Source organism: Tripterygium wilfordii, chromosome 10 (assembly GCF_013401445.1).
Source record: "Tripterygium wilfordii isolate XIE 37 chromosome 10, ASM1340144v1, whole genome shotgun sequence".
Taxonomy (NCBI): domain Eukaryota; kingdom Viridiplantae; phylum Streptophyta; class Magnoliopsida; order Celastrales; family Celastraceae; genus Tripterygium; species Tripterygium wilfordii.
In genome coordinates, this window is record NC_052241.1 from 3,506,541 (window position 1) to 3,531,986 (window position 25,446).

A 25,446-nucleotide genomic window follows, 5' to 3' on the forward strand; every position below is an offset into this window, starting at 1 on the left:
TCTAATGGGCTGGACTTGGCTTGGACTCTAGTGTCCTCGTCCGCTTGAACACCAGGGTCTCGGCCTGCCTCGATTGGCCAGGCTTACCTACCTGTTCTGTGGGCCGAGCCCGAGTTACAATCCTAATTCCAATTCTACCACGAATTAAAAACTTACATAGACCTTTATGCCCCTTTGGTTATCCTCCAAAACCCTAAATCCGTGAACGGAGCCTCTGTCTAGCTTTCAAAGAAAACAAGAAGATGGTGAAGAAGAGCAAGAGTGAGTTGCAAATTTCATTATCGTTTTGATTAGTATCTGTTCAAATTTTAATTTGTGGTTTATGGTATACAGAGAGCAAGAGCAAGAGAGTATCTCTGAAGAAGAAGTACAAGGTTATAAAGAAGGTCAAAGAGCACCACAAGAAGAAAGCCAAGGAGGCCAAGAAGCTTGGATTGAATCGCAAGCGGAAGGTCGAGAAGGACCCTGGTATCCCCAATGATTGGCCCTTCAAGGAGCAGGAACTTAAGGCTCTCGAAGAGCGCCGCGCCCGTGCTCTCGAGGAGTTGGAGCAAAAGAAAGCTGCTCGCAAGGAGAGGGTACTTGTTTTCAGTTTTCTTTGATAATGATCATTAATTGGTGTTTTTCGGGATTTCTTATTGTATTGGTTTCTTTTTAAATGTTGGAACTTGGGGATGTGAAATTTACATATCTGGGGAAAATTATCGTGGGGACTGGAATATGTGGATGTTAAACGCAGGTATTGTAGGGGAAATTACCATCACCTGTTCCTAGTGGTAAAAACAGAAGATTGAAGTTAAGACTTTTAGTTTGATTGTTCGTGCTAAAAACGAAGAAATTGGAAAAAGATAAGCAGAAAGGAGCCAAACCCAGTAAAAATAAGCAATCTTGAACTCAACCTAGGTACTTAATTAATCCCATGGTTGGGTCTTTCTGTTTGAGCTTAGATGAAACGGTCTCATTGTTAGTTTTCTTGACACTTTTGACTAACCTCCACCAAATGTGCCGGCTTATGTTATTGCGCCTTGTTGCTAAAGCATCATTTTTCAGAATTTTTGAGTGTTTATTTACCTTATTTAAAATCTCCAGTCATCATTTAATTATTTAGCGTCGAATGCTAGTCAATCTCATGATAAAGTATGTTATTAACATTAATTTCTTATCGGTGATACATCTGTAGGCTCGAAAAAGGAAGTTGGGCTTACTAGAGGATGATGATATCTCCAAGATGGGTGATATAGCGGCTACAAAAGAACAGCTCTTTGGGAAGAAAAGCGACGATGTTGAACTCATTGCAATCGGAAAACACCGGGGTATATGATAGCTTAATTGGAAAATTATGGAGACAAGCACATATAATCTCCCAATTCTTTACCTTACTTTATTTTTTCCCCTTCATTTCAGACAACTCCGATAGGGCATTCTACAAGGAATTGGCTAAAGTTATTGAAGCATCGGATGTCATATTGGAAGTTCTTGATGCACGGGATCCCCTTGGGACCCGTTGTGTTGATATGGAAAAGATGGTGATGAAATCGGGTCCTGATAAGCACCTTGTGTTGCTTCTGAATAAAATTGGTATTTTCTTGCTCTATTATTGTGGCCTGGGGCAAAGTGGTATTGAACTGTCTTGACATGATTAGATGCTCGAGGGCTTTGACTATTTTATTTGTTAACAGTGGATTATTGGGCAGTTCATTTTTCCTGTTACCTGCACTCTCTCAATTAAAATTATTTTAATTAATCCTTGTATCTCAGATCTCGTACCTCGGGAAGCTGTTGAGAAATGGCTGAAGTATCTTAGAGAAGAATTACCAACGGTTGCCTTTAAGTGCAGCACACAGGAGCAGAGGTCAAACTTAGGATGGAAATCTTCAAAAAAGGCAGCAAAAGAAAAAAAGGCTGCAAAAGCAAGCACTCTTTTGCAAACTAGTGATTGCCTTGGCGCTGAAACTCTTATTAAATTGCTGAAAAATTATTCAAGAAGTCATGAGGTAGTTGTTGTTTTTTTTGGTGGGGGTATTTATTTTATTTTCACACTTTTAAGTATGACTATTAATTCAAATTTTTACGACTTGTGACTTTGTTAGTTATGTATCTTGGTCTTTTGCAGATCAAGAAGTCTATTACAGTTGGTGTTATCGGTTTGCCAAATGTTGGTAAAAGTAGTCTAATCAATAGCTTGAAGAGGAGCCAGGTTGTCAATGTTGGTGCTACTCCAGGACTAACTAGATCGATGCAAGAAGTTCAGTTGGACAAGAATGTTAAATTGTTGGATTGCCCTGGTGTTGTAATGCTTCGGTCAGGAGAGAATGATGCATCTATAGCACTTCGTAACTGTAAAAGAATCGAGAAGTTAGACGATCCCATTGGTCCTGGTATATGAAGCTCTTCTTTATCTCATATTTTGACTTCTCTGTGTGTTTGGAAAAAAGGTGGATGGCATGTTGTTCTGTATTTCCTCTTCCCTCCAACCCCATGTGATGATTTTGTAACTTGCTCCCTTTATGAGGAAATGGTTCTTTCACATTGATAAATGCCAATGGTTTTTGGCTCCTTGAAATTGTTCTGGATGGAATATTATAGGTTATAGCTCTAAGAATTGAGATAAGGTTACACCGTTACACAATGATATTACTATTGAGGAGTTGTGCTTATGACTCGCTAATATTGTTGTTTCGTAAAGCGTATTGTCAACGACATTAATTATTTGTGTTAGAAGGATGGTGGATGATTTCATTCGTAATTAGAAAGGTAAATTTCCATAGGCTTTTGTTTAAATATAGGATAGTTGCTTCTCATTGTTTCCGTGAAAATAGCTTCACAGTTAAATGAGCCTTGTGTCTTTATTGCCAAAAAAGCATGTACACTGGGTTATTGTGTATCATTTTTTTTTCGTCGATGTAGCATTGCATTTCTGTGAGAAGACTGCTGTGATTAGGACTATAGTTACTGTTTTTCTTTGAATAAGTCCTTGAAATTGTCATTAGAGTGATATTCACTATCGAGGAGTTGAGCTTATGACTCGCTAATATAGTTGTTTCGTAAAGTGTATTGTCAACAACATTAATTATTTGTGTTAGAAGGATGGTGGATGATTTGATTCCTAATTAGAGAGGTAAATTTTCATATGCTATTGTCTAAATATAGGCTAGTTGTTTCTCACTGTTTCCGCAAAAAAGCATGTACACTGGGTTATTGTGTATCGTTTTTTTTTGGTCAATGTAGTATTGCATTTCTGTGAGATAACTGCTGTGATTAGGATTATAGTTACTGTTTTTCTTTAAATCAGTCATTGTAATTGGATTATAGTTACTGTTTTTCTTTAAACAAGTCCTTATAATTGTCATTAGAGTGATCATTGTGGTTGACGACTTGACGTTTGATTAATATACTAACTAAGTTTCGTCTGTGGACCACGCAGTGAAGGAAATTCTCAAGCTTTGCCCTGCCAGATTGTTGGTAACCCTGTACAAAATCCCTAGCTTTGATTTGGTCGATGATTTCTTACAAAAGGTCGCTACTGTCAGGGGTAAGCTCAAAAAGGGTGGTATTGTGGATGTGGAGGCTGCTGCAAGAATTGTTTTGCATGACTGGAATGAGGGTATGCAGTTGTGTCAAATTTTTGCAGTTTGTCTAACCTGTTTATACTCCAACAGAGACGGGAAATCAGAAACATTAAGATGAGAGTTTATCCCCAAGCAATCATTGATCAGTTAGAAGTGACATAATTTTTATGGCATTTTTCAGGTAAAATTCCATATTTCACCATGCCTCCAACTAGGAATCAAGAACCTTCAGAGGCAAAGATAGTTTCAGAGCTTGGGAAGGAGTTTAACATTGATGAGGTTTATAACATTGAATCTTCATTCATCGGAAGTCTCAAATCTGTTGACGACTTCGATCCTGTTGAAGTTCCTCCTAGCTGCCCTCTCAACTTTGATGAAAATATGCTAGAGGTTAGTTATGTACTTGTGTGTCTTACAGATAAGAATCCTTTGGTCTTGAAAGTATTGTTACGTGCAGCCTACTGGCTGGATTTCATGTTTGTTAATTGTTTTCCAAGAACAATTTTGATTAATTTTGAATGAGTTATAAAGTTACTTAGCTTTCCGAATAGAGATCATTCCAAGGTATTTCATGTAATTTTTTTTTTATCACCCGATTCACCCTGTCTTGATTTTATTGCACCTTGTTAATTTTGAATTGATCCTACCTCAGGTGAATGATCAACCCCAGCCATCAACTCAAGGCGACCAGAGACCTGGAGATATGGCTGATGATGTCGATGACCAGCCAATGGAAGAAAAAGGAGGTGATGCTAGGGCAAAGACTGCTAGCGGCAGGCAAAATCAGAAGCTATACACAGCAGAAGGGATACTTAATACCAAGTTGAAAAAAGCAGAGAAGAAAAGAAGGAAAAAGGCAAATCAAGCAGATGCTATGGATGATGAGGACTATGACTTCAAAGTGGATTATTTCAAGAAAGATTCTGATATGGATGTCGGAGATGGAGACGAAGAAGAAGAGAAAGATGATGATGATACTGGAATCGTAGCTGAGGTGCCTCTATCTGGTGTCAACTTGGATGATGAGTGAAAGAAACTGATTGCCGGAGTTTTGCATAAAGAAAGGGAACACTATTTAGTCAACATTGAAATTTTTGCGTTGGCCATTCCAGTTTTGGGCAAGTTTGTTGTTAAACTTTGTGTGACAATCTGTATTTCACTTAAGAATGATCTCTTCTCCTCCATTCAATTATTATTAGTTATCTTGTTAGTTTCAGAATTCGGTCGAGGAGATCGATATCTTGCTCGTACGACTGTGAGAAGCAAAACCATAGAAATCATGTTACCTGCTCAAATCTAGCAACAAGCATGTTTGTTAAAACTCTGGGATATGCCAACCTGTTGACAGACAAATCAAGTCAACTGATTTTTTTCATTGCTCCGCCGGCAACTTTATCCAACAAAGGATTACCTGTACAAAATCCCACTTAACAGAGCCGGCGCACCTTTAATGCAGACTCGCATACCAGCATATATAAAGCTAGAGTTTGTATTCAGGAGACAGATACTACAAATATGGGGTGCAAGGGCAACAGTTTGTGCTTCAAAGTGGCTCTAGCCATGCTTCTTTTTCTGTCTGGAGCTTTTTCTCAGGCTCGGCCACTGTATCAAGGAGTGCTGGTTGCTGGTTCACAGGCTCATGAGTTGGTGATTTCAGGACCCAAATATGAGAACTCACAGTCACAGGAAACAAGCTTTGGAACCCTTTTTGTGATGTTACCAAAAGGTGTACCACTCCCACCGTCCGGACCAAGCCCTACTATAGACTGAGTGTATTCTATTGAGTCTTTTATTGCTACAAATGATATGTGTTTGTCAATCAACTGTTTAGTTTCATACTTTTGAGATTTATATGGTGATTCATTTGATTCGTTTGCAGATATATATATATATATATATGAAGATTAACAAGGTTCAATTTTCTTTATATTAATTTAACCCACTGAATTTTTTTTAACCAAGAACAACATACAAAGACTAAGTTGGGTGAATCAAGCGCGTGACGACAAGGATACTTCCTAATTCCACTTACACATATATGTCAATACAATTTATTAGTGAGTATTACTGTTATGAAAAAAGAAAAATATATATATATATATATAATATCGTATTTTGCAAAAAACAAAATTATATTTATTTCTTGCAAACGAAGAAAAGATGCAATTGGAGTGTTGAACAAGCAATTGGAGTGGTTAAACCCTAGTCGTTCCAGCTAATTCAGAGAGAGGCGAAGGAGATGAAGTTTATTTTCTGCAACAAATATTTTCCACTGGTGGATCTTGTTATAGGGTTGTGGCATCACTCTTCTCAACTCAAATCCTAACAGCACCTTTAAAGATTGCATTGATCTGATCTGACTCTCCCTATCCTTGAGCAATGGGTCACTGAAGGAAACATTGTCGAGCGAAAAGAGCTTCAGTCTCTAGTTCGGACTTTCAACGACTCCGGACACTATAATCACTTTTTAGAGCATCTCCAATCCAAATGTGCTAAATGGGGTGCTATTTTATTTTTTTTGGGGCGAAGTTCATGTAGTTAACTCATCAATTTTAAGCCCACTAAATTAAGTTCATCTATATTTTGTCAACTTTGATTAAAAATGGTAAAACTCGCTCTCAACTAAAGTTGGATCTCATTGAACACTCGTGGGAATTACATGACAATGAGTAGTTATATGGAAAAAATACCATTATGTTTTATGAACCCAAATCTTGGTAAAAGCCCTAACCAAGAGAATGAGTATTTATGGTGTTTTTGAGTTTAATTTCTAGCGGTCGAAAAGTTGAATTGCAGTTATTTGGTTAATGAATTTTATCTATTTAGTTGGTGTATTTCACCTACCTTTCCATTCATTTCTTACCTCCCCACCACCCCTTCCTTCATTTGGGTGCTAAAATTACCATCCGGTTTTGACAGATTGTATTATACTTTCCCGGTTGGAGAAGATTTTTTTAGACATATTTAGAGTTGTATTTTGCAACTCCACGTACAACCTGATGTTCTAGAGTTGTCAAAAAAAAGTGCCTTGACTGGTTTAATATTTATAATTTTTATTGTTCATTCTTGGGAGAATGCGGAAACTTCATGACATAGACTCGAATAATAACAAGTATGATGTATGCAAACTACAAAGGGGTGATACAAACTATGAATTTTTGTTCATAATTCAGAGTTTCAGACCTTAATCGTGAACCTGGCCATCTTCAGAAACATAATTCATTACTCTTGAATTCATACCAAACTTCCTATATTTGAGAGTAGGTGGTGCATACAAGTTTTGAATTCAATCTTTCTTTCTTTCTTTTTGTTGTTGACGCCTTGACGGTGACTTTGGGAGGGGAGAATGACCTTATTTTGGTCGCCACCGCCATCAACAGGTCCACCACCCACTCCCTCCCTCCTAATTCCATCACGACAACACAACTAATATTTGTGCAATTGGATGTTTGTTAAGAGTGAGGCTGCTCGTCTTATCTGACCACTTCAAGACACCCATCAAATGAATACCAACAAAACAAATGCTATTCCATCTCTGATCCAATATTAAATACTCAATTCTGGGTTTTACATAAAAGACAAAGCAGAACTAATGAACCCAAAACAAATCTCAAAGGACAATAGAAATTTCACAACTTGGATTGCTTCTGGGTTGGACCACCACACATCCATTTCCAAGGTATGGAGGAGGAGAGAAACTAAGAACCATAGACAATGCATGTAAGGTGGGGGTGATGAATGCTAGCAAACAGGATAAGCCCTTCCTATCATCCCACAATCTTACCTGGGATAGCAAATCCCAAGTTTGTCTCTGAAGAGCAGATCTAATTATATTAGCGTCTATAACCACATGAATCCTCTATCTCAGTTTTGATCATTACTAAACACAACGGTTTGCAACCCAAGATTTGAAACCAAATCAAATCTGAAACTCAAGATGAACTCTGGAAAGATACTTACATAAATGGCATTTACAGAGATTCGACGTTTCTAAAACTTCTAAAACCTATGGTATGCTACTCATATTTTTATAAGAATATATTGTGCCAAAAGGTACAGAATATCAAGTTAGAACAAGAGGAGACATATAAATAGACAGCACAACAAGAAGAAAGAGACCCTGTCAAGCGATTTATCAGCCTGCATTACATGCCTCCTAACTCTTGGGCTGCTGATTCCCGCAAGATGATAAGAGTTCGGATAAGTATATATGTTAGTGATGGTGTTGCCAAACACCCTTGCATATAAAGTCTCCCCATAAGGTCCAATCACTGAACTGAACATATTCGTTTCCATGCCATCTGGGCCAAGCATTCTTGAAGCTGGGTGGCCACCATTGAGTTGCTGAGTAGGAGGTGGGTTACCCCTGGAAATGGGTGATCTCGGTGAGTCCACCCGACATGCAGGACCAAGAGGTCTCTCCGGTATCATTATGCCAAGTTGGGGTGCTTTGCCTTTGGATGGTTTACTTGTTTGGCGCCACCCATAAAGTGGGACTAGAGTTGTGTGAGAAACTTCAGCTTTACAAACAGGACATTGCTGCTGTTGCTGATATTGGTTTTCAGAAGAAACACACTGGCAATTAAGCCACTTGTAGATGCAGGGCCAGCAGTAGAGGTGACCACAGAGTGTAACCACTGGGTCTTGCACAGAGTCTAGACAGATGTTGCAATCAAAACCACCAGAGGGACTATCATTTGAGGCTGGCGTCCATTTCCCGGGGGTGGATTTCTCGTCTATGTTAAACTCATCATGAGCAGCAGTATCTTCAAAGTACTGATCTGTGGCCATTGGAACTCAATCACAAGATCTTTCCTTACCTCCGACACCTAAAAATCATGAGCAAATACAGCCAGGTCAGGGCTATGAATGTATTGATCACAGCAGACTACACTTTGCACAGAAAAGTCCCTCTAATTAATTAAGGTCATGGAATTCATCAGAGAAGGAAAATGTTAAGTTCCCTGCCATGTACATATTGTTTGTAGCAGAGAGAGCAAACCAGCCTCTGGACTTTACATGCTAGAATCCAATATACAATAACCAACATAAATAAATTGTAAACAAAATATGGCTCATACTAAACAACAAAAAGGGCCAACCAACCATACGTATGCAGATTACAGTCTTCATTAACACAGGACCAAGATTTATGTATATCGTCAATATTATGGGCCCCACATTCAATTTTCAAGAGAGTTCTAACAGATTATGCAAGTGGCCAAGTTGCAGATAAGGAGGATAGTGGAATGCTTTCAGAATAATACACAGACATGTGTGTGTGTGTATATATATATATATATATATATACATATATATATTTAAGAGATATTAGATGACCCCATTCCTTCTAAGCAATCTAATCATAATTAATTTGTCAAAAACATTAAAGGCTTAGACCTAATTGAATCTGTACAGAGATACACAAGGTCAGTCGCAGAAGAAACTTAAGGCTCCATATCTTCAAAGTTGAATCCAAGACCAACCGAAGTTAGCTCCTATGCGTATAAAGTTCTAAAAAATCTATTTCTTAGTTCTGCTAAAAACGTACCTAAAAAATGAAACAAGATTTTATCTTTCAGCAAAATAAAAAAAACGTATACACGGAGTATTCACACCATCATATGACTAAGAATTATTTTGATGTCAGATCTTACTCTTCAGGATCCCAACGAGTCACCCGCGATCTTCATTTTCTAATTGCGTAAAGAATGTTTGCAAGATTTTGGTAGGTGGTTTGTTTAATCGAAACAAATTTCACATAAGCACCATTAAATTTTTTGGTGTTCACCTACTATCCAACTAACTTGCCATCTCAACTGTCAGAAGTCAATTCATTTCTGGGAAAACATCATAACAATGATCAATATCATAGCCTTCATGAAAAAGAAGAAGGTGAAATCAGGGTTTCAAAGTCCCTCTATTGGGGAAAATCTGGCAATTCTTCTTTGCCTAAAATCCCAATCCAACATAGCAGAAACAAGACCCATCCAGTTCCACACACAGATTGCTCCATAGAATCCAAGTTTTAGCCAATGATTCCAGGAAAAAGATGAATTGAGTCTTTATGAAGGAAACATATTCCAGTTAAAGAAACAGAGGACGACATAAAGGATGAAGATCAAGAATCCCTTCCCTGACAGAGATGCTAATATAGAAACAACGTGAGTTCTCGTCCAATTACCAACAATCAGAGACAAAGCTTCGATGGATTTGAATGATTTTACCAAAAGCCATCAAGAACAACAATAATGTGTCAAAACCTTTACAACTACAACAGAAAATCTCAAAACCAAGTTCGAGTATGACTCAGAAGCACCTAAAATTCCTACCCTCCATAGCAAAAATCTAGAGGTAGAGGATCACGATTACGTACCGAGAGATTGCACCAAAAGTTTGCTCGCGTTTCTCGAAACCTTTAATTTGTAATCAGAGCTTCGATGACGAACAACAATGGCGTCTTTAATAGAGAGAATACAAGAGAGAGAACAAATATGTTAACAAACGTTGTGTCAGATAAGAATGGCGGGTAGTGTGCGATGAGATGGTAGAGATATAGGTGTTACTAGTATAGATAGAACCTGAGGACTGGTACATATATATGCACACATGTAATGTATGTATGTATGTATGTATGTGTCCGATATATTAAATATTATAACATATGATCATATTGTTATTAATTTAAAAAAAGAAGATAAAATCCATATACGGTGTGACGTGGCAATACGGCTCATGGTGAGCCGGTTTGGAATTTCCCTTTTTTAATAAATTTATCAGTCATTTTCATTATTTTGGATAAATTATATTATGAAGGTGATTATAAACAACAATGAATAAGCTTGTTACTTGTTGGCTCTCTTCTACGCTAGAGGATCACGCTTACGTACAATAAAAAGAATAAATTTGCTATTTGTTGGCTCTCTTCTAAGCTGAAGGATCACGATCACGATCACGTACAATAAAATGAATTAAGTTTGCTATTTGTTGGATCTCTTCTACGCTGGAAGATCACGATTACGTACAATAAAATGAATAAACTTACTATTTGCTGGCCCTCTACTACGCTGGAGGGTCACGATTATGTACAGTATAAATTTATTGTACCAAATGTAGAGTCAAAGGATCATGATTGTGTACCAAAAAAATAAAAAAAAATTTATCTTTATTTTATTTTAAAGAAACTAAAATAATTACAAAATTTTCGATTCATTGGGTGGCTCCAAAAAAATTTAGTGCACGTCAGCACGTGTGATACCATTTGTTATCATTGGATCAAAGATTGATTTTGAGAGAACTACTAATGATTTTGTGGATCAAAGAATTGTAGCATTTATTCTCTCAATTACTAGACAACTTGCCATTTGCATGTGTACATGTTAAGTAATAGGAGTGCCAATATCTACAAGTAATACTATATGTTGTTAAAATCAACGTTAGATAATATCTCGTATCAAAAAGTTTAAGGGAAACGAAATTAATAGTTTACAAGTTAAAATTCAACGTCTCTTAATTGCAGATGGTCATTTTAAAAGACAAAACGATATGGGCTTTGAGGTTCAAAGTGGAAAATACCTCTACGATTATTGAGTTGAATTTTCTTATAAAAAGTGTTGATTTAGCAATACAAACATATATACATATTTCATACAATTAACAGATCATAAATATGGATTTATAAGAAAGAAAAATATTTGATTGTGCTCTCCTACGAAAGCACATAATAATATTATTATCATCGAAACACATATTTAATAAATAAGTGAAATAAAAAGTACAAACAATCCTCACAGTTTTCACTACAGCTGTCAAATTTGTTTTTTGAAAATAAAACAGTGTTAGTCCCACACTTGAAGTATATTTGACGATCAATAAATCTACTGCCTGCAGCACTGCAGACACCCTCGTTTTGGAGAACTAGTGTTTGTTTATTTTTTTGTCCTTTAAATATTAGTTAATTTAATTATCCTGTAACTTACCCAAAACATGAAAAGTCAATGAATATTGCATTTGATTTTATCTCATCTATTCGGGTACGTGATAAAACTAGGGTTTTTTTTTCACATTTTAAAATTGCTTATAATTTATTGATAATTTGAAATGCATGCATAGAAGTCCATCATTAACAATTTTTGATTAATTTAGAGATGTAATTAAGTGACATAAATATTTGTCTGATGTTGGTTTTTGGAATAAGTGATAAGTCCATTCACAGAAAAAGGCAAAGACAAGATCGATGTATAACATTTTACATTTTTCCATAAATAAATACATGCAATACTTTTGTCGGCCAATAATTAAATATAAATATTCATTTATCTTTTATAAAAAAAAATATTTTCCCACTAGAAAAACAGTTAATAAATAAATAAAGAAAAAAAAATTCAAGGTGATAAGTTGGGCCAATCCGGTCCAAAGGGGCTCTGATAATGTGTTATAGAATCTTTCTCATTTGTCACGTGTAAAGGCCCGAAAAATACAATAGTGAACTCGCTTTGTTTGGTCGAGAAATTATTCAATGGTAATGTCATATATTAATGTGCTTTATCAGAATTAATAGAATTGTGCCAATTCATTAGTGTTTGGTAAAAATGTGTGAGTAATTGATGATTGTGATATGTAGTTTATAATTTGAATTTTAAAAATACACCAACCACTCATAAATCTATCACATTGTACCATTGATTCTAGTGCATCAACATTGTACGATTGATTCTAGTACATCATATCTATGTATGAGGTGGCGTGCCCAGGCTGCTAAATAATTATTCTACTTCGCCAAGTCACGTGGCAGGATCTGATTGGAGGAGCATCGGCGGGGTTCATTTCGTTGACGCAATGGTTGACCGTCATCCAGATTTGACAATTTTGGTGCTGGGTCATTTTCCAATCTAGAAGTTATTTGGAATATAGTTTACAAACTTCTCTAATACATATAGATATATATGAAAAAATAACCAATTAATTTTACTTGGATTTGCATGTGTATCCCATTATGTTAGGAAATATTAATGGATTCTTTTTGTTCAAATTTGATTATCATTGTAAGATATTATCCGTTTTTTCAATATAAGTCCAAACTCAATCCATTATAGAACTTCTAGGTTGACGAATTTTTAAAACGCGTTTTCAATAATAGTATTTCATTATACACACAAGTTGACATCTATATAATAAGTACACTTATGTATACCCCCGAGCCATTAATTGAAGTGGTGACGATGTCGTGTATCATCTTGATGAACCCCTTCCCCCGTTTGAAAAAAGAAAAAAAGAGCACACTTATGTGTAACTATTAGATGACTCCAACACATTGTTATAGCGCCAATTTAAAACCATATTAGCTTAGGGAAAAAATTACTAAAGAGTTTATATGTATTGCATCTCTCTCTCTAAGAAAAATCAGTATATTTATAAGGCTTTGACTATGATTTTTAATTTATATGAGTTCATTGTGATATATGTACAATGCCTACATGCAAAGATTCTATTTTAATCGTGTACAGTGAAAGCTTTTATGCCATAAATATGAAGACACTATTTTAATCAATTGATATGAATCATGGAAGGTTGGATTTATTGGGATTCACACACTATGGTTTGGCCCATCTTGGTATCATCGAAGACATGATTGACACCAGACAAAAAAAAAAAAAAAGACATGATTGACAAGATTCATTGTATTTATTTATATGCGGTGTACTAACTCATATAATTCGTAAAAATATATATAATAATTGACACTATAGATGGCTATAGCTGACCAAATTGTCTAATGAGGCAGTCGGATTAAGATTAAGATTACATTCTAAGTTTAAGTCTAAAACACAAGAATCTGAAATCCATAGGAAAAAAAAAAAAAAGAAAACCAATCTCAAAATATTTTTATCAATCGTAGGTTGAATAATCTTATAGGATACTACAATCCTAAACAAATAGGAAAGTGAATATATGATAAACAAGGAAACACAAGCAAATGAAATCACAAAAATTACAAAAGTGTCAGAAAATAGTAAAATGTCAATTTGAAGGCTTAAATAGCACTGGAACTTGGCCAAAATAATGTGGGACTAATAGCAAAACACTAGTCTTGACGATTACACTGAGTCAAATTATCGTACCAAATTTTGCGTAACTCTACATAACAATATTCTTGTAATAAACTTGAGTAGTTCTATATGTATCACTTCCCCTTGTCGTTTTACTTCCTTTGCGTGCATTGAAAACAATCTTCTTTACTCGAATCTCGCTTTGTGATGCCTTCAATCCCTCGCAAGGCATCTTTCATTTTTCTTTCTTCACTCTTCCTTATTTACTTTTCATAGGAAGACTTTAATATCATGACCACATGATGGATGCATCAATTGCATCTGTTAATGTGTGTAGTCGTACGTTGAGTGCCCTTTGAAATTCATAAAATCAGGTGGACAATGATAAGACATGTCCCTAATTAATTGAGGACTTTTACTATTGGATTCCTTCGCATGGATACCGATTGAAAGGAACATAAAGTTGCTCTCCTCTAAATCAAGTGGTTGGTCTACTAATCCCAACAAGAAGAGTCGTTGGTATTGAAACACACAACTTTTCAACAAAATAATCATAGGGTCAGCAAGTCGGGACGAGGCAACTATATAATTTCTGAGACTCTATAATTCTCATCCAATGATGAAGAATAAGTTTTGTGGAGAAAACACAAAAGTGGTGTCCTATCATAAAAAAAATGAGAAAATTCCGCAAAGTAAGACGGTACTCATGCATCGTGTGTGTGAGTGTTGAGGCATGAGGGAAAGTAGAGGGAGGAGAGAATGAATTAAAATTTTCTTTTGACTTATTTTTGGATTGATTTTGGACCTGGCTGTGTTAGGTGTTAAAATTTTTTAGAACATTATGATGCCTGGGCAAGCCTAGTGTCCAAAGCCCTAGTTTTGGTTGTTTTGAGCAAGGGTCGGCTCTAGTGTCATGTGGTACAACTTCCAAACTATTATATGAGGCTTGCAGGGAACTTATACAACCTAGGAATTACAGAGCCCCCAGATCTTAGTAGTCGATAGTATTGAAGTCAGGGGCGGAACCACCCCTATCCAAATGGGGCAACCACTTAATCTTTTTTTTTTATTTATTTATATAAATTAGATTAAGTGGGTCATTCAATAAATGTCTCCCCTTAACCAAATAAAGATTAGTTACATAATATGGGCCTAGGACAATACACTAACAAACTAAATGCCCAACTTAATAAGTCAGCCCAAAAGATGAATGATCCAACTAATGATGATCTTATGGGCTGAATTCTCTCCTCAAATTCATCTATGAGCGATTGCGAAATCGAATGGGAGATGTGAGGTGAATGTCTCAATGATTGTCTAGTTACATATATTAAGAAATAAGTGTTTGATCGAATTCCAATAATATTATTATACAATATTACAAAAACATGAGAACTTGGAAACAATAATTGTAATGGTATAATCAAATTTATGGATATAGTTTTTACTTTTGTCTTAATATTAATGAGTGATATGTATAGAATCCCACGAAAAATTTCCGGAGCGTTGCCCAGCCCAGACCCAGCACAAAAAATGCACCCCCTAATATCCGATGCTGGTTCCGCCCCTAATTGAAGTGGGTTTAACCAGAATGGAGCAATGGAAAATTTCAAAAGTTGACGGATCATAAACTGAAAGCCCACTAGGGCAGAAAGTCGACATTCCTGTTACAAGAAATCCATTATGGAGAGGCCTGGCCCAATCACTTCACTTTATTCAGAGCCACAACACGGCACTTACCGTCCGTTCAATCATTCTGAATTCGGCCTTAAAATAGGAGAAAGTCCGGCCCACAGAATTGATATCCTTCTCAATCTAAGTCCAGCCCATAAACAAAATAAATCAGTTAAAAATTTAAAAAAAAAATCGATATTCGCGGAGTGAAAAAGCTACGAAAAAACCCACGAACAACGATGCTTTCCCTGACTAGGGCCGTCGCATTCAAATTCTGTATTCCACCTCTCTCGTTCTCCACTAAAACCCAGATGGAGACTCCACCCAGAAGCCTTGAAGGCAGCGTCTTGAACTCTGTTTCTCGTTCTTCGCCAAGAGTGGTTAATGTCAATGACAATTGCGATGGGCCTATCGCATTGCAGGAATGGCAGGGATGGGGCACTATATCTCCGATACCTGTGAAGGTTGTGGAGGTGATTGAGGAATTGAAGCTTTTGGAGAGAGATTTTGATGGAGAGATGAGCTTCGGGGGCATTGGTGGCAAACTTCAGGTATTGAGTTGTCAGTACTTTGGTTTGTTGCTGAGAAAGGAACATAAAAGTTAATTTTCTCTTTGTGTTTTGGAAAATAAACACCAGAAAATTTATGCTTGGTCCAACTCATGTATGCTTCTGTTTTTTCTTTTGAATTTTACTTGGTATATGTTATGGGTTCTCTTGTGGAGTTCTTTTTCATTTTTATTTGATCGTGATTGTGAATTATTGTGGGTATGTAGATACAAATTACTTAGTTATGACGATGACGATGAGCCATAAGTGCAGAAAACTTATGGCAGACCTCCTTGAAATTGAATGCCATTCCATGCATTGATCAAAGTATATGTCTCAGTTTTCCATAATTTTGAAACCAATACAAGATAAAATCCATTATTACAGTAAAAATTTCTCATTTTCCTGTAGTTTTATGATATTTACTTCTCATCTGATTGGATGAAGAAAGTTGTATTGACTCTTGGTTGGCGTTAGTTTAATGTAGGAGAATTTCGGAATTTACAAAATTTGATCATTCAAAAATATACAATGTTGAAGGGAGTAAATATATAGTCCTTAAATGTATTTTTCCTCCTCAGATTTTCTCAATCTCACAAGGTATATTTTTGACTTTTAAGTGCTCCTCATTCCCCTTCCATATCATTGACAATTTTCTTCTCCCCAGTGGATGCGCTTTTTCAAGGTATTTTGTTTTGGCTTGCTGTCATGGTTAATTTGGGATGCTAAATTCTGGTTCACAGGAATGCTGTTCTTGTTGGCAACAAATTTCTCATATGTGTGTTCACATTCTATTGTAACGCCAGGGAGATTTCAGAGTTAAAGAGGATAAGAAACACCGAGCAACATATCAGGCTTTAGGTGACTCTGAGAAAAAGCTCCACTTCTTTTCAGCTCGACAAATAGCATGCCGTTTGCTTGGAAGCAGGGGTTATCTTTGCCAAAAGGTACATGGCTGAGATTAATGCATTTCTCCATTACTGTCATCTTTGATATTCTTTTTTGTTTGGCTGTGTGATCAACGTTCAATCTGCAATAAAACAGGAGAACACACCATTTTGACAAATAAAACTCCTATTATTTTCAGTGCTGGCTTGCCATGGAAGATTGCATGTGTTCGATGGTCAAGCCTTGCCCTCTATGGCCAGGCGTCCAGTTTTGGTTATATATGCATCCGAAGGTTAGGATATCTTATATAATTTCTTTTCTATTATGTCTCTCAATCAATAGAAAATTTTCTCAAGATCACCTTACTATGATTGCAGGATTTTTTAAGGCAGAATAATACTGGAAAATTGTTATGGCAAATATTTGGAGTCCAAGCCGCGACCTTGTGCCTATATGGGATTCCTGAACATGAGGAAATCATGTGGAATGCATTTAAGCTTGCAGGTTTGTTTCTCTTTTCTTATCCTTTTAGGAACTCCAGCATAGGATGAATAAATAGATTATCGAGAATTCACAAAATTTTTCATTCACTAAGTTTTTATTTTTTATTTTTACCAAATAAAAGAGTATATGAAATTTCTGGGGTCCCAACAAATTCTAAGTGTTTTGTTACCATGTTGTACTAACATCTATTCTTAATGAAATGTTATTTTCCTTTTGTTCTTTTAAGTTGTAATACTTATATACATGAAATGGGCATAGCGGAATGTCAAAAGAAGATTGCAACAGGATTTTTCTAGTTGACCATGATCATTTGGTGATTAAATTGAGTTCATAACCATGTTTTGGACTTCAATTTTGGTAGATATCCTTGATCTATCGTGATCGAGTTAAGTTACTTTACCTTATACAGTAATCCCAAGCCCATAACTCTGACAGCCCACGATATGTTCTATTGTTCTTCATTCCTTCAGCATTTCAAGCTGCAGAAACCTTGGTTCTGATTGCGTTTTGGTGCCAGGAGAAAACAAGGTTTGGTGCCTTTATCCCAACAAAAATGCAGCAAACAATTCAGTTCAGGACGTCTTCAATCAGGAATTTTTAGCTGACCCGGATTGCACAAAAATAAGGGTACTGTTTCTTTTAATGCTTATACATGCCGCCAGTCTTTGCTAGTACCAGTTCCTCATCCTAGAAAACATCTATTATCCCATGAAATATTGTATGAAGACAGCAATTGTCAATGACGTGGAAGAGCCCATTCAATATCCTGTGGGCAATGTGCCCTGAATATTGATGAATTAATGATTAAGTAATCGCTAAAATCATGAAGGGAATGCAATTTGGTATTTCCTATTCATCGGGACAAAACTTCATTTTTCTTATTTTGAAATTTCCCATCTCATCTCAGTTCATCGAGGTGGTAATTCTCTTGTTGATTCTGCTTCACAGACAAATACAGGTTTAAATTTCATTCTAATTGATGGTACATGGAACAACTCTTCTGCAATGTTCAATCGTTTAAGGGTAATGCTGCAAACTTTTCTTCTATCTCATTGTTTGTGCAGTTCAGTGCATTTTGATTTGTTGGGTTGACAATGTCTGTCAACAAATGCTGCTCTTTTTTTTTTTTTCTTCCTCCTTTGATTTCCTCTGCTACGTGGCACATGTACATTAGTACATTACCATTAGTTACCAGACCACTATATTGTTGGCTTCTTTATTGATTATCAATGATGCTAGGAGCCAAAAAATACTTGCACGAGCATATCTGTTTAACTTATCAAGAATATTGGGCTGTTAAAAAATTATAGTTGCCTGTAATTCAATAATGGCAGGAAAGGCACTGAACTGAAACTGGTGAGCCTTTCTCAAGGTTTCTTTCACTATTAGCGAGTGGTTTAATTAGTCACCGTGGAAGAGGTTTATTACTTGTTATTCCTCCTCATATTAGTGGACTGAGAGAGTTTTAGATTGCTAGGGGCTCTTTGGGTTTGCAACTAGGTTAGCCAACTTACATTGGTAGCTTTGGAAAGTTGCAAAGGAAGTTTATTTTGTATGAGATTTTTAATATTTTATTTCATGGATATGTCCTGTATGCAGGAAAAAGCAAAGTCAATTTGGGGGAAGGAGGAACTTCCATGCATATCTCTGTCAACAGGTGCATCGGCAATGCATAAGCTTCGGTAAGACCTTAATTGTAATTGTAATATTTTTTTTTCCTGGCCTTCTATTCCACACATTTCTGAGTGGTAAAGCAATCATTCATATTGAACATACTGGTGACCATTCATGGTGCTTTTGGGGCAGGCCCCAACCATCTTGGGATCGTACCTGTACAGCCGCAGCAGCTGCTGGCCTCCTCTCTGAATTGCAACTTGTTCCGGAGTTTAGCCCCTTTGGATTGGATAAACAAGCTGAAGCAGTAGAGGATGCCTTGGAAGTGTTGTTAGAAGCACTAACAGCTTGGCGTCTCCGGATGGGAAGGTCCATCACTCGTAAAATGAGACATGCAGTGACATCTGCTAATAGCTAGCCAGAACATCAACTTTAGTGTCTGGAGAAATATTTTAGATTACCAAGGTTAGCTTTCATTTTTCAGATTGATTCATCTTTCCTCAGTTGAATTTTTCTCCATCCAAGCAACCATTCTGAATATTATTCTGTTCTCTGCTGTAGGTTCTCACTTCTCAGGCTACTTCAGTTTTGATATGGACTCCAATTTTTATTTCTAATCACCATGAAAACTTACTTGGGTAGCTTTCCAACAGACATGCTGCGTAGTTTAGTTGGAATCACTATCGCATGCATAACAGCTAATCACAAAATACTTAATCGAATGTCTTGTACAAGAGATACAGAATTTGTAGCATGAGACATGGGGACAGTAACTTTGTTCTTCAGCAATTGATGTAGTTGCATGGCATTACCATATTAACTTGACAGACAAAATGAATATTGTCCTTAATGTTCTTGGGCTTATATCTTCTGTTTGATATCCCAGAACCTCATACCCTGCAAGTTAGTTTCTTTTCTGAATGAAATTGAGTGGGACTATTTGCATCCCACGATTTACTAAGCACATCTCAATTTCTTGCGAAAATGCTCAATCTTGACACACCCCATTATCTTGTACTGTTAATCTTTGTCTTCCCCTCAATCTCCATCCTCACAGTCGCAACCATCTCCAATCCCTAACCCTGACTACTTCATCTGCTAGCTCCAAGTCATACGCGCCCACCACCCTCCCCTATCTACCTCCACCGACAACAACAACATCAACATCATACCAAGAATCCCTTTAGATCTCCCCCATTTTCATCTTCTTGTCACAACCAACAATCCCTTCAGAGTTCCTACATAGAACAAAAATGGGTTTAGTGGTGAAGGAATGATATGCGGCTGTCATATGAACCAGAGAGAGGCAAAGAGAATCAAATCTATTGAGAAATGAACAAAACCCATTTGAGGAAAACAGAGGAATTAGAGATTTTCTCATTTGCACGAGATCAATACAAACAGTGATGAGAGGGTAGGAATGTTCATAGAGATACCCCAGAACGGATAATACTTAGATGAAAAAACGCGTCCACACAAATATTTTGTTGGTATGTATTCCTACTGTCAATTAATTAACCCATTAAAGAAAATTACATTACATGGGTAGTTTAGTAGTTTTACTTGAAGTGTGTAATGAAAACAATGCGATTATCTAATGTCCTCCAGTTTCAAGTACAAAATGAGAAAATTAAATGGGCCCAAATTTATTGCAAGCCCAAGAAAATCTAATATCTTTACGTACGTCTTCATTAGACGGTGGCGGGTGCGGAGAGTGTCAACCGTCAACAAGAATGTCGGTGCTCCTCAGCTCCACCTTACGTTCTCCTTGTGTTTCTCCTCGTCTTTCTCCTCTTCTGTTAAAAGCTACCAAAAAAGGAAAATTCCTATGTCTTTGGTTTTGGTTGGAGATCGATTGATCAATCGGTCTCCCAAGAACGACAACAACAACGAAGAATGGGTTCCAATTCGTCGTTCTATTGTCTTTTTGGCTTCTTCCTTCTGACGGGTTTCGCTGCAGCGGCTTCTCATATTTCCAGTAATTTTCTTCTCAACCTTGTTCTGCTCCTCCTTTAAATTGCCATGGTTGTTTTTCTTCTCATCATGCTTAATTGGGTTGTGCAGATGGCGCATTCGAAGCTGACAGACACTCCGGCCGTACCCTTCTTCAAGCCAAAAAGAGTAACCCTCCTTTTCCTTTCCGTTTCAGTGTTCGTTCTGGGTTTTGTATGGGAAGTCTATTTCTCTTCTCCATACTTGAATTTTGGCTGATTGTTTATTGGACAGAATTGGTATAATGTGAATATCAGAGCTTTATCCAGATATATATATATAAAAATCAGAGCTTTATAGTTGCAAGTTAATTTGCATGTTAGATTGCCTGATCCATAATTAAGATTTTCATTGAGTAATATATTTCTTATTAATTCATTGAATTATATTGTTTAACGATAAGTAGGTTAGTTGGTGAATCTGTATGAGGTCAAACCGTATGGATTCGAGAGATCCTAATTCGATTCTCAATGGGAGCAATACCCTTTGTGGCCACACGGTGAGCTTTGGCTCAATTTTATCATATCGTTAAGTGGGAAATTTGTATGATGTTGTTCTTGGTTACAAAAAAAATGTAGAAAATGTCAAACTCTTTTCCTATTTCAAAAGTACCTTTAATGCCTACAACAGATTTTTTTGCAGAGTTTCATCTTCGTCCTATGGTAATATTAATTATTGGAATACAATTCAGTTGGATTCATTTACAAATTTGATGCTTAAAACTTACATATGTGTGCCTTGAAATTCATGTTAGGAATATCCCAGTAATTTCTTATCAACGGCGAGAAGAATGAGGAATTATCTCTAATGTTTGGCAAATTGTTCGCTTTGATGTGTGGTACATGGTTGTTCTGGAATCAATTTACTATTTTTGTCTTGCATCCGGGACAATAAGGCTATAACTTTACTCCAACTTCAATAATTATGAGGAATATTGGTTGAATATTCATTATTGATTGAATATTTTTAATCCTTAAGTCATTATTAGATTGATCTAATTCTGTGAAAGAGTGTTGGGATGATCTTTCATATTCATTGTTTGCAGAATGCCCCGTAAACTTTGAAGGTATGAATTACACGATCGTTACAAGCATGTGCAAAGGACCTCAATACCCAGCCGATAAATGTTGTTCAGGTTTGAAGGAATTTGCTTGTCCACACGCAGACGAAGTAAGTGACATGACAAATGATTGTGCTTCGACCATGTTCAGCTACATAAACCTCTACGGAAAATACCCACCTGGCCTTTTTGCCAATTTGTGCAAAGGAGATGATAAAGGTCTTAAATGCAGCGATGCAGAAACGGTGCAAAAAAATACTGTCAAACCTAACAGCGCTCACATAGCAGCAACTGAGTCCAAACTGCTGATGCTCGCAGCCGGCTTTCTGGTATTACTATTCCACCTGTTCTAGAAGATGCAATGTGGTTAAAATTTTATGCAACATATGATGTTCCATGATAGTTCATACGATGTCATAATCTGTTCTTGAGTGAATATTGAAATGTATTTTACAATCCTGAGGCCAAATGGCTATGCAAGTAGAGGATGAGAAAAGAAACGTAACTTGTGATTATTTTTCTTTCTTTTGGCTACAATTGTTCACAGCAGCATGTGAAGGATAAGGAATGCTAATCTGAATGTGAACTGGGTGTTCGTGGAATCGATCAGTGACGATGAAATGATTGAAATTCTACACTTGATTGAGTTGATAATATTGATCTGATTAGATCCAGGGCCAAGGCATGCACGGATTTGTTCTAAGGCGCACATTTTTTTTTAAATCAGTAAGGCGCACATGTATTTGTTCTATCGGACCGTCTCCGAAGTGCTTAAGCCTAAAAAACACATCATTATGTAAGAATAGCTGGACCTTTATTTATATACCACTCAGTTGGGTTAAGTCGATCCAATGTAGGAAATACTAGTCTTGAAAGGCAATGGCGAAGCCACATGACTGAGTTGACCCCCTCAAAAAAATGGACGTAGACTTAAAGATATAGTAATTTATAGAAAGACCTCCCTGAATTTTCAATTCAAACCCCTCTTGCACAAAATCATGCTCAAATGGTTGAAATAAGAAGACACGTCGCAACTCTAGGACGTTGCCCTCGGACCCCTGCTTAGCTTTTCTCCATCTCCAATGATCCTCCTCATATTACGTCCTGGCTTCGTCCCTATTGAAAGGGATGGGCCAATTAAGATCAATTCTTAACATATTGCCCTCTCTCATGGACTTTCACAATGTGTACATACAACTAAAGATGTACTTAGACTTAAAGATACGTTAATTTATAGAAAGACCTCCTTGAATTTTCAATTTAGACCCTCTTGCACAAAATCATGCTCAAATGGTTGAAGTAAGAAGACACGTCGCAATTTTAGGACGTTGCCCTCGAACCCCCGCTTAGCTTTTTTCCATCTCCAATGATCCTCCTCATATTATGTCCTGGCTTCGTGCCTATTGAAAGGGATGGGCCAATTAAGATCAATTTTTAACATATTGCCCGCTCTCATTGATTTCACAATGTGTACATACAACTAAACTAATTAAATCAAATAAGTCCTGAATAGCATGAATACTGATTACCAACTTTTTAAGAAAACCCAATTCAGTACATCAAACATCACAAAATGATTTAGTGTAGGAAAATTTTGGCAAAGTAATGTGACACACCTATCAAGTTGTTGGATGCGAATCCAGTTGTGAAGGCTAAATTGTTAGAATATGGTACTAATGATGTGAATGAAACACAACAACAAATCAGACCAAGAGGTCTTGGGTTCAAAACTTAACTTCCACAATTTAATAATTTATAAACTCTCATTTCTGAATTTTCCACACATTTGCCTATTTGGTATCCATTGAGAAATTGGCTTAACGGGTTTCGAATATATTTTGGGATATGTTAACATATATAGATAATTTCAGTTCCTTACCATCAACAATGCGTTTTCCTGAATGATAACATCCCGTAGTAACTTCACAGTTAAGTGTGTTTTTGTGAGAGCACTACTGGGATAGGTGACCTCCTGAGAAGGCAAAGTCGTGCAGGCCCGATGTATCTACGGGAATCAGACAACCCAAAGTGAATAATATTGTTGATGTATATTGGGATGAAAATTCTAATATGGTATCGGATCCAGCTCCACCCATTTTGGTAACTTGTTGGACCTTTCGGATGTCCTTATGGATGGACCATCAACATATGAAGAGTACTTGTAGGGCCTTTCATATGTCCAATGGACAGGCCACCCACAAGTAATCCTAACCCATGGTCCCGTACAGTCCACTAGTGGATCAAGTGCAGGCAGGGACATAGCTAGGATTTTGACTAAGGGGGGCACAGACAAAAATAAATATAAATTGGACCAAATAGACAAGTCTAAAAGATAATATTGAAATAACTTACAAAAAATAGTTACATTTATAACTGTTCACGACAATTTTTCATTTTCTGGAAGCGTTGTATGATAGCTTCATTACTAATATCATTGAACACATTTTTTTTCAATGTATACAACCAAATTATCATTTAATAATTGATCTCCCATTCGATTGCGCAAACGACTCTTCACATTCTTCATAGCAGAAAATACTCTCTTTACGGTAGCAATTAATTAACCTAAAAAAGACGTTGCCTAAAACTGTGGCGTTGAAGTGAAAATAGGTAAATAAAGAAAAAGACAAAAAAATTCTTCATAACAGAAAATACTATCTCTACGGTAGCAATTAATTAACCTAAAAAAGACTTTGATGTGAAACGTATGGCCAACTAAGGTAATCATCACGCTACTAACCGATTTACTACAATAGTTGTAACTTAATATATATATATATATATATATATATATGTAGTATTGTTTTTTGAAAAATCCAAGGGGAGCACGTGCCCCCGTAGGACCCACGTGGCTCCGTCCTTGAGTGCAGAGGAGTATTAACATATATAGATAATTTCAGTTCCTAACCATCAACAACACATTTTCCTGGAGGATAACATCTCGTAGTAACTCCGTAGTTAGGCGTGCGTTTCTGCGAGAGCACTATTGAGATCAACAACGTGTTTTCCTGGAGGATAACATCCTGTACTAACTCCGCAATGAAGCATGCGTTTCTACGAGAACACTATTGGGATGAGAGAACTTCTGGGAAAACAAAGTTGTGCAGGCCTGATGTATTCACAAAAACCGAAAAACCCAAAGCTGATAATATTATGTTGTTGATGTGTATTAAGCTGAAAATTCTAATAAGAATATAGGATAAGTCCCAAAATAGTCCACCTACTTTGCAAAACAAGTTTATTGATCTTTTATTGTTGATGTGTATTGTGCTGAAAATTTTAATAGGATAAGTACAAAAATAATCCATTTACTCTGCAAAACAAGTTTATTGGCCGTTTATTTTTTTCCAGGGTGGTTCAAGCCCTTGGCTCTGTTTGGCAAAGCGGAAATCTTGATTTTCAATGCTAGCGGAAATGCTGTAGGAAATATGCTGAGCTTAAAGCTGTGGAATATGCTGTGAGGTGTTTGACAAATTAAAAATTGATGCTAGTGGAAATGTTGTTGAATTAAAGTATTATAATATTAGATTGTATAATTTTTATATCAA

At 36.6% G+C, this 25,446-nt stretch overlaps 4 protein-coding genes across 4 annotated transcripts; 3 read left to right on the forward strand and 1 right to left on the reverse strand.

The window, feature by feature from the left end:
* Positions 1-146: 146 nt before the first annotated feature.
* LOC120007902 (guanine nucleotide-binding protein-like NSN1) lies at positions 147-4,779 on the forward strand. Its single transcript, XM_038858382.1, has 9 exons — positions 147-261; positions 334-578; positions 1,181-1,313; positions 1,405-1,578; positions 1,759-1,994; positions 2,114-2,378; positions 3,425-3,604; positions 3,751-3,959; positions 4,222-4,779. The coding sequence occupies exons 1-9, from the start codon at positions 243-245 to the stop codon at positions 4,597-4,599; spliced, it is 1,839 nt and encodes a 612-aa protein (XP_038714310.1). The 5' UTR covers positions 147-242; the 3' UTR covers positions 4,600-4,779.
* A 2,722-nt stretch (positions 4,780-7,501) lies between these two features.
* LOC120006949 (E3 ubiquitin-protein ligase RMA1H1-like) lies at positions 7,502-10,129 on the reverse strand. The gene is made up of 2 exons (XM_038857075.1): positions 9,946-10,129; positions 7,502-8,398 (listed from the first exon to the last, which is right to left on the reverse strand). Exon 2 carries the CDS (start codon positions 8,358-8,360, stop codon positions 7,638-7,640), a length of 723 nt encoding a protein of 240 aa, XP_038713003.1. The 5' UTR covers positions 8,361-8,398; positions 9,946-10,129; the 3' UTR covers positions 7,502-7,637.
* A 5,377-nt stretch (positions 10,130-15,506) lies between these two features.
* On the forward strand, positions 15,507-19,810 carry LOC120007119. Its single transcript, XM_038857302.1, has 9 exons — positions 15,507-15,843; positions 16,647-16,787; positions 16,928-17,020; positions 17,106-17,232; positions 17,750-17,859; positions 18,181-18,255; positions 18,832-18,914; positions 19,039-19,311; positions 19,408-19,810. The coding sequence occupies exons 1-8, from the start codon at positions 15,532-15,534 to the stop codon at positions 19,262-19,264; spliced, it is 1,167 nt and encodes a 388-aa protein (XP_038713230.1). The 5' UTR covers positions 15,507-15,531; the 3' UTR covers positions 19,265-19,311; positions 19,408-19,810.
* Positions 19,811-20,538: 728 nt separating this feature from the next.
* On the forward strand, positions 20,539-22,418 carry LOC120007760 (GPI-anchored protein LLG1-like). Its single transcript, XM_038858184.1, has 3 exons — positions 20,539-20,824; positions 20,911-20,967; positions 21,884-22,418. Exons 1-3 carry the CDS (start codon positions 20,743-20,745, stop codon positions 22,249-22,251), a joined length of 507 nt encoding a protein of 168 aa, XP_038714112.1. The 5' UTR covers positions 20,539-20,742; the 3' UTR covers positions 22,252-22,418.
* The last annotated feature ends 3,028 nt before the right edge of the window (positions 22,419-25,446 follow it).

What these genes read in the sequence shown, in the direction of transcription:
- LOC120007902 (XM_038858382.1), top strand. An exon ending in TGCAATCGGAAAACACCGGG is followed by an intron (nt 1,314 to 1,404) that starts GTATATGATAGC and finishes CCTTCATTTCAG; the next exon opens with ACAACTCCGATAGGGCATTC. An exon ending in TTGATGAAAATATGCTAGAG is followed by an intron (nt 3,960 to 4,221) that starts GTTAGTTATGTA and finishes ATCCTACCTCAG; the next exon opens with GTGAATGATCAACCCCAGCC.
- LOC120006949 (XM_038857075.1), bottom strand. Translation starts at nt 8,360, where the DNA reads ATGGCCACAGATCAGTACTTTGAAGATACTGCTGCTCATGATGAGTTT.
- LOC120007119 (XM_038857302.1), top strand. Translation starts at nt 15,532, where the DNA reads ATGCTTTCCCTGACTAGGGCCGTCGCATTCAAATTCTGTATTCCACCT. An exon ending in GGGGTTATCTTTGCCAAAAG is followed by an intron (nt 16,788 to 16,927) that starts GTACATGGCTGA and finishes TATTATTTTCAG; the next exon opens with TGCTGGCTTGCCATGGAAGA. An exon ending in TCGGCAATGCATAAGCTTCG is followed by an intron (nt 18,915 to 19,038) that starts GTAAGACCTTAA and finishes CTTTTGGGGCAG; the next exon opens with GCCCCAACCATCTTGGGATC.
- LOC120007760 (XM_038858184.1), top strand. Translation starts at nt 20,743, where the DNA reads ATGGGTTCCAATTCGTCGTTCTATTGTCTTTTTGGCTTCTTCCTTCTG. An exon ending in AGCGGCTTCTCATATTTCCA is followed by an intron (nt 20,825 to 20,910) that starts GTAATTTTCTTC and finishes TGGGTTGTGCAG; the next exon opens with ATGGCGCATTCGAAGCTGAC. An exon ending in CCTTCTTCAAGCCAAAAAGA is followed by an intron (nt 20,968 to 21,883) that starts GTAACCCTCCTT and finishes CATTGTTTGCAG; the next exon opens with AATGCCCCGTAAACTTTGAA.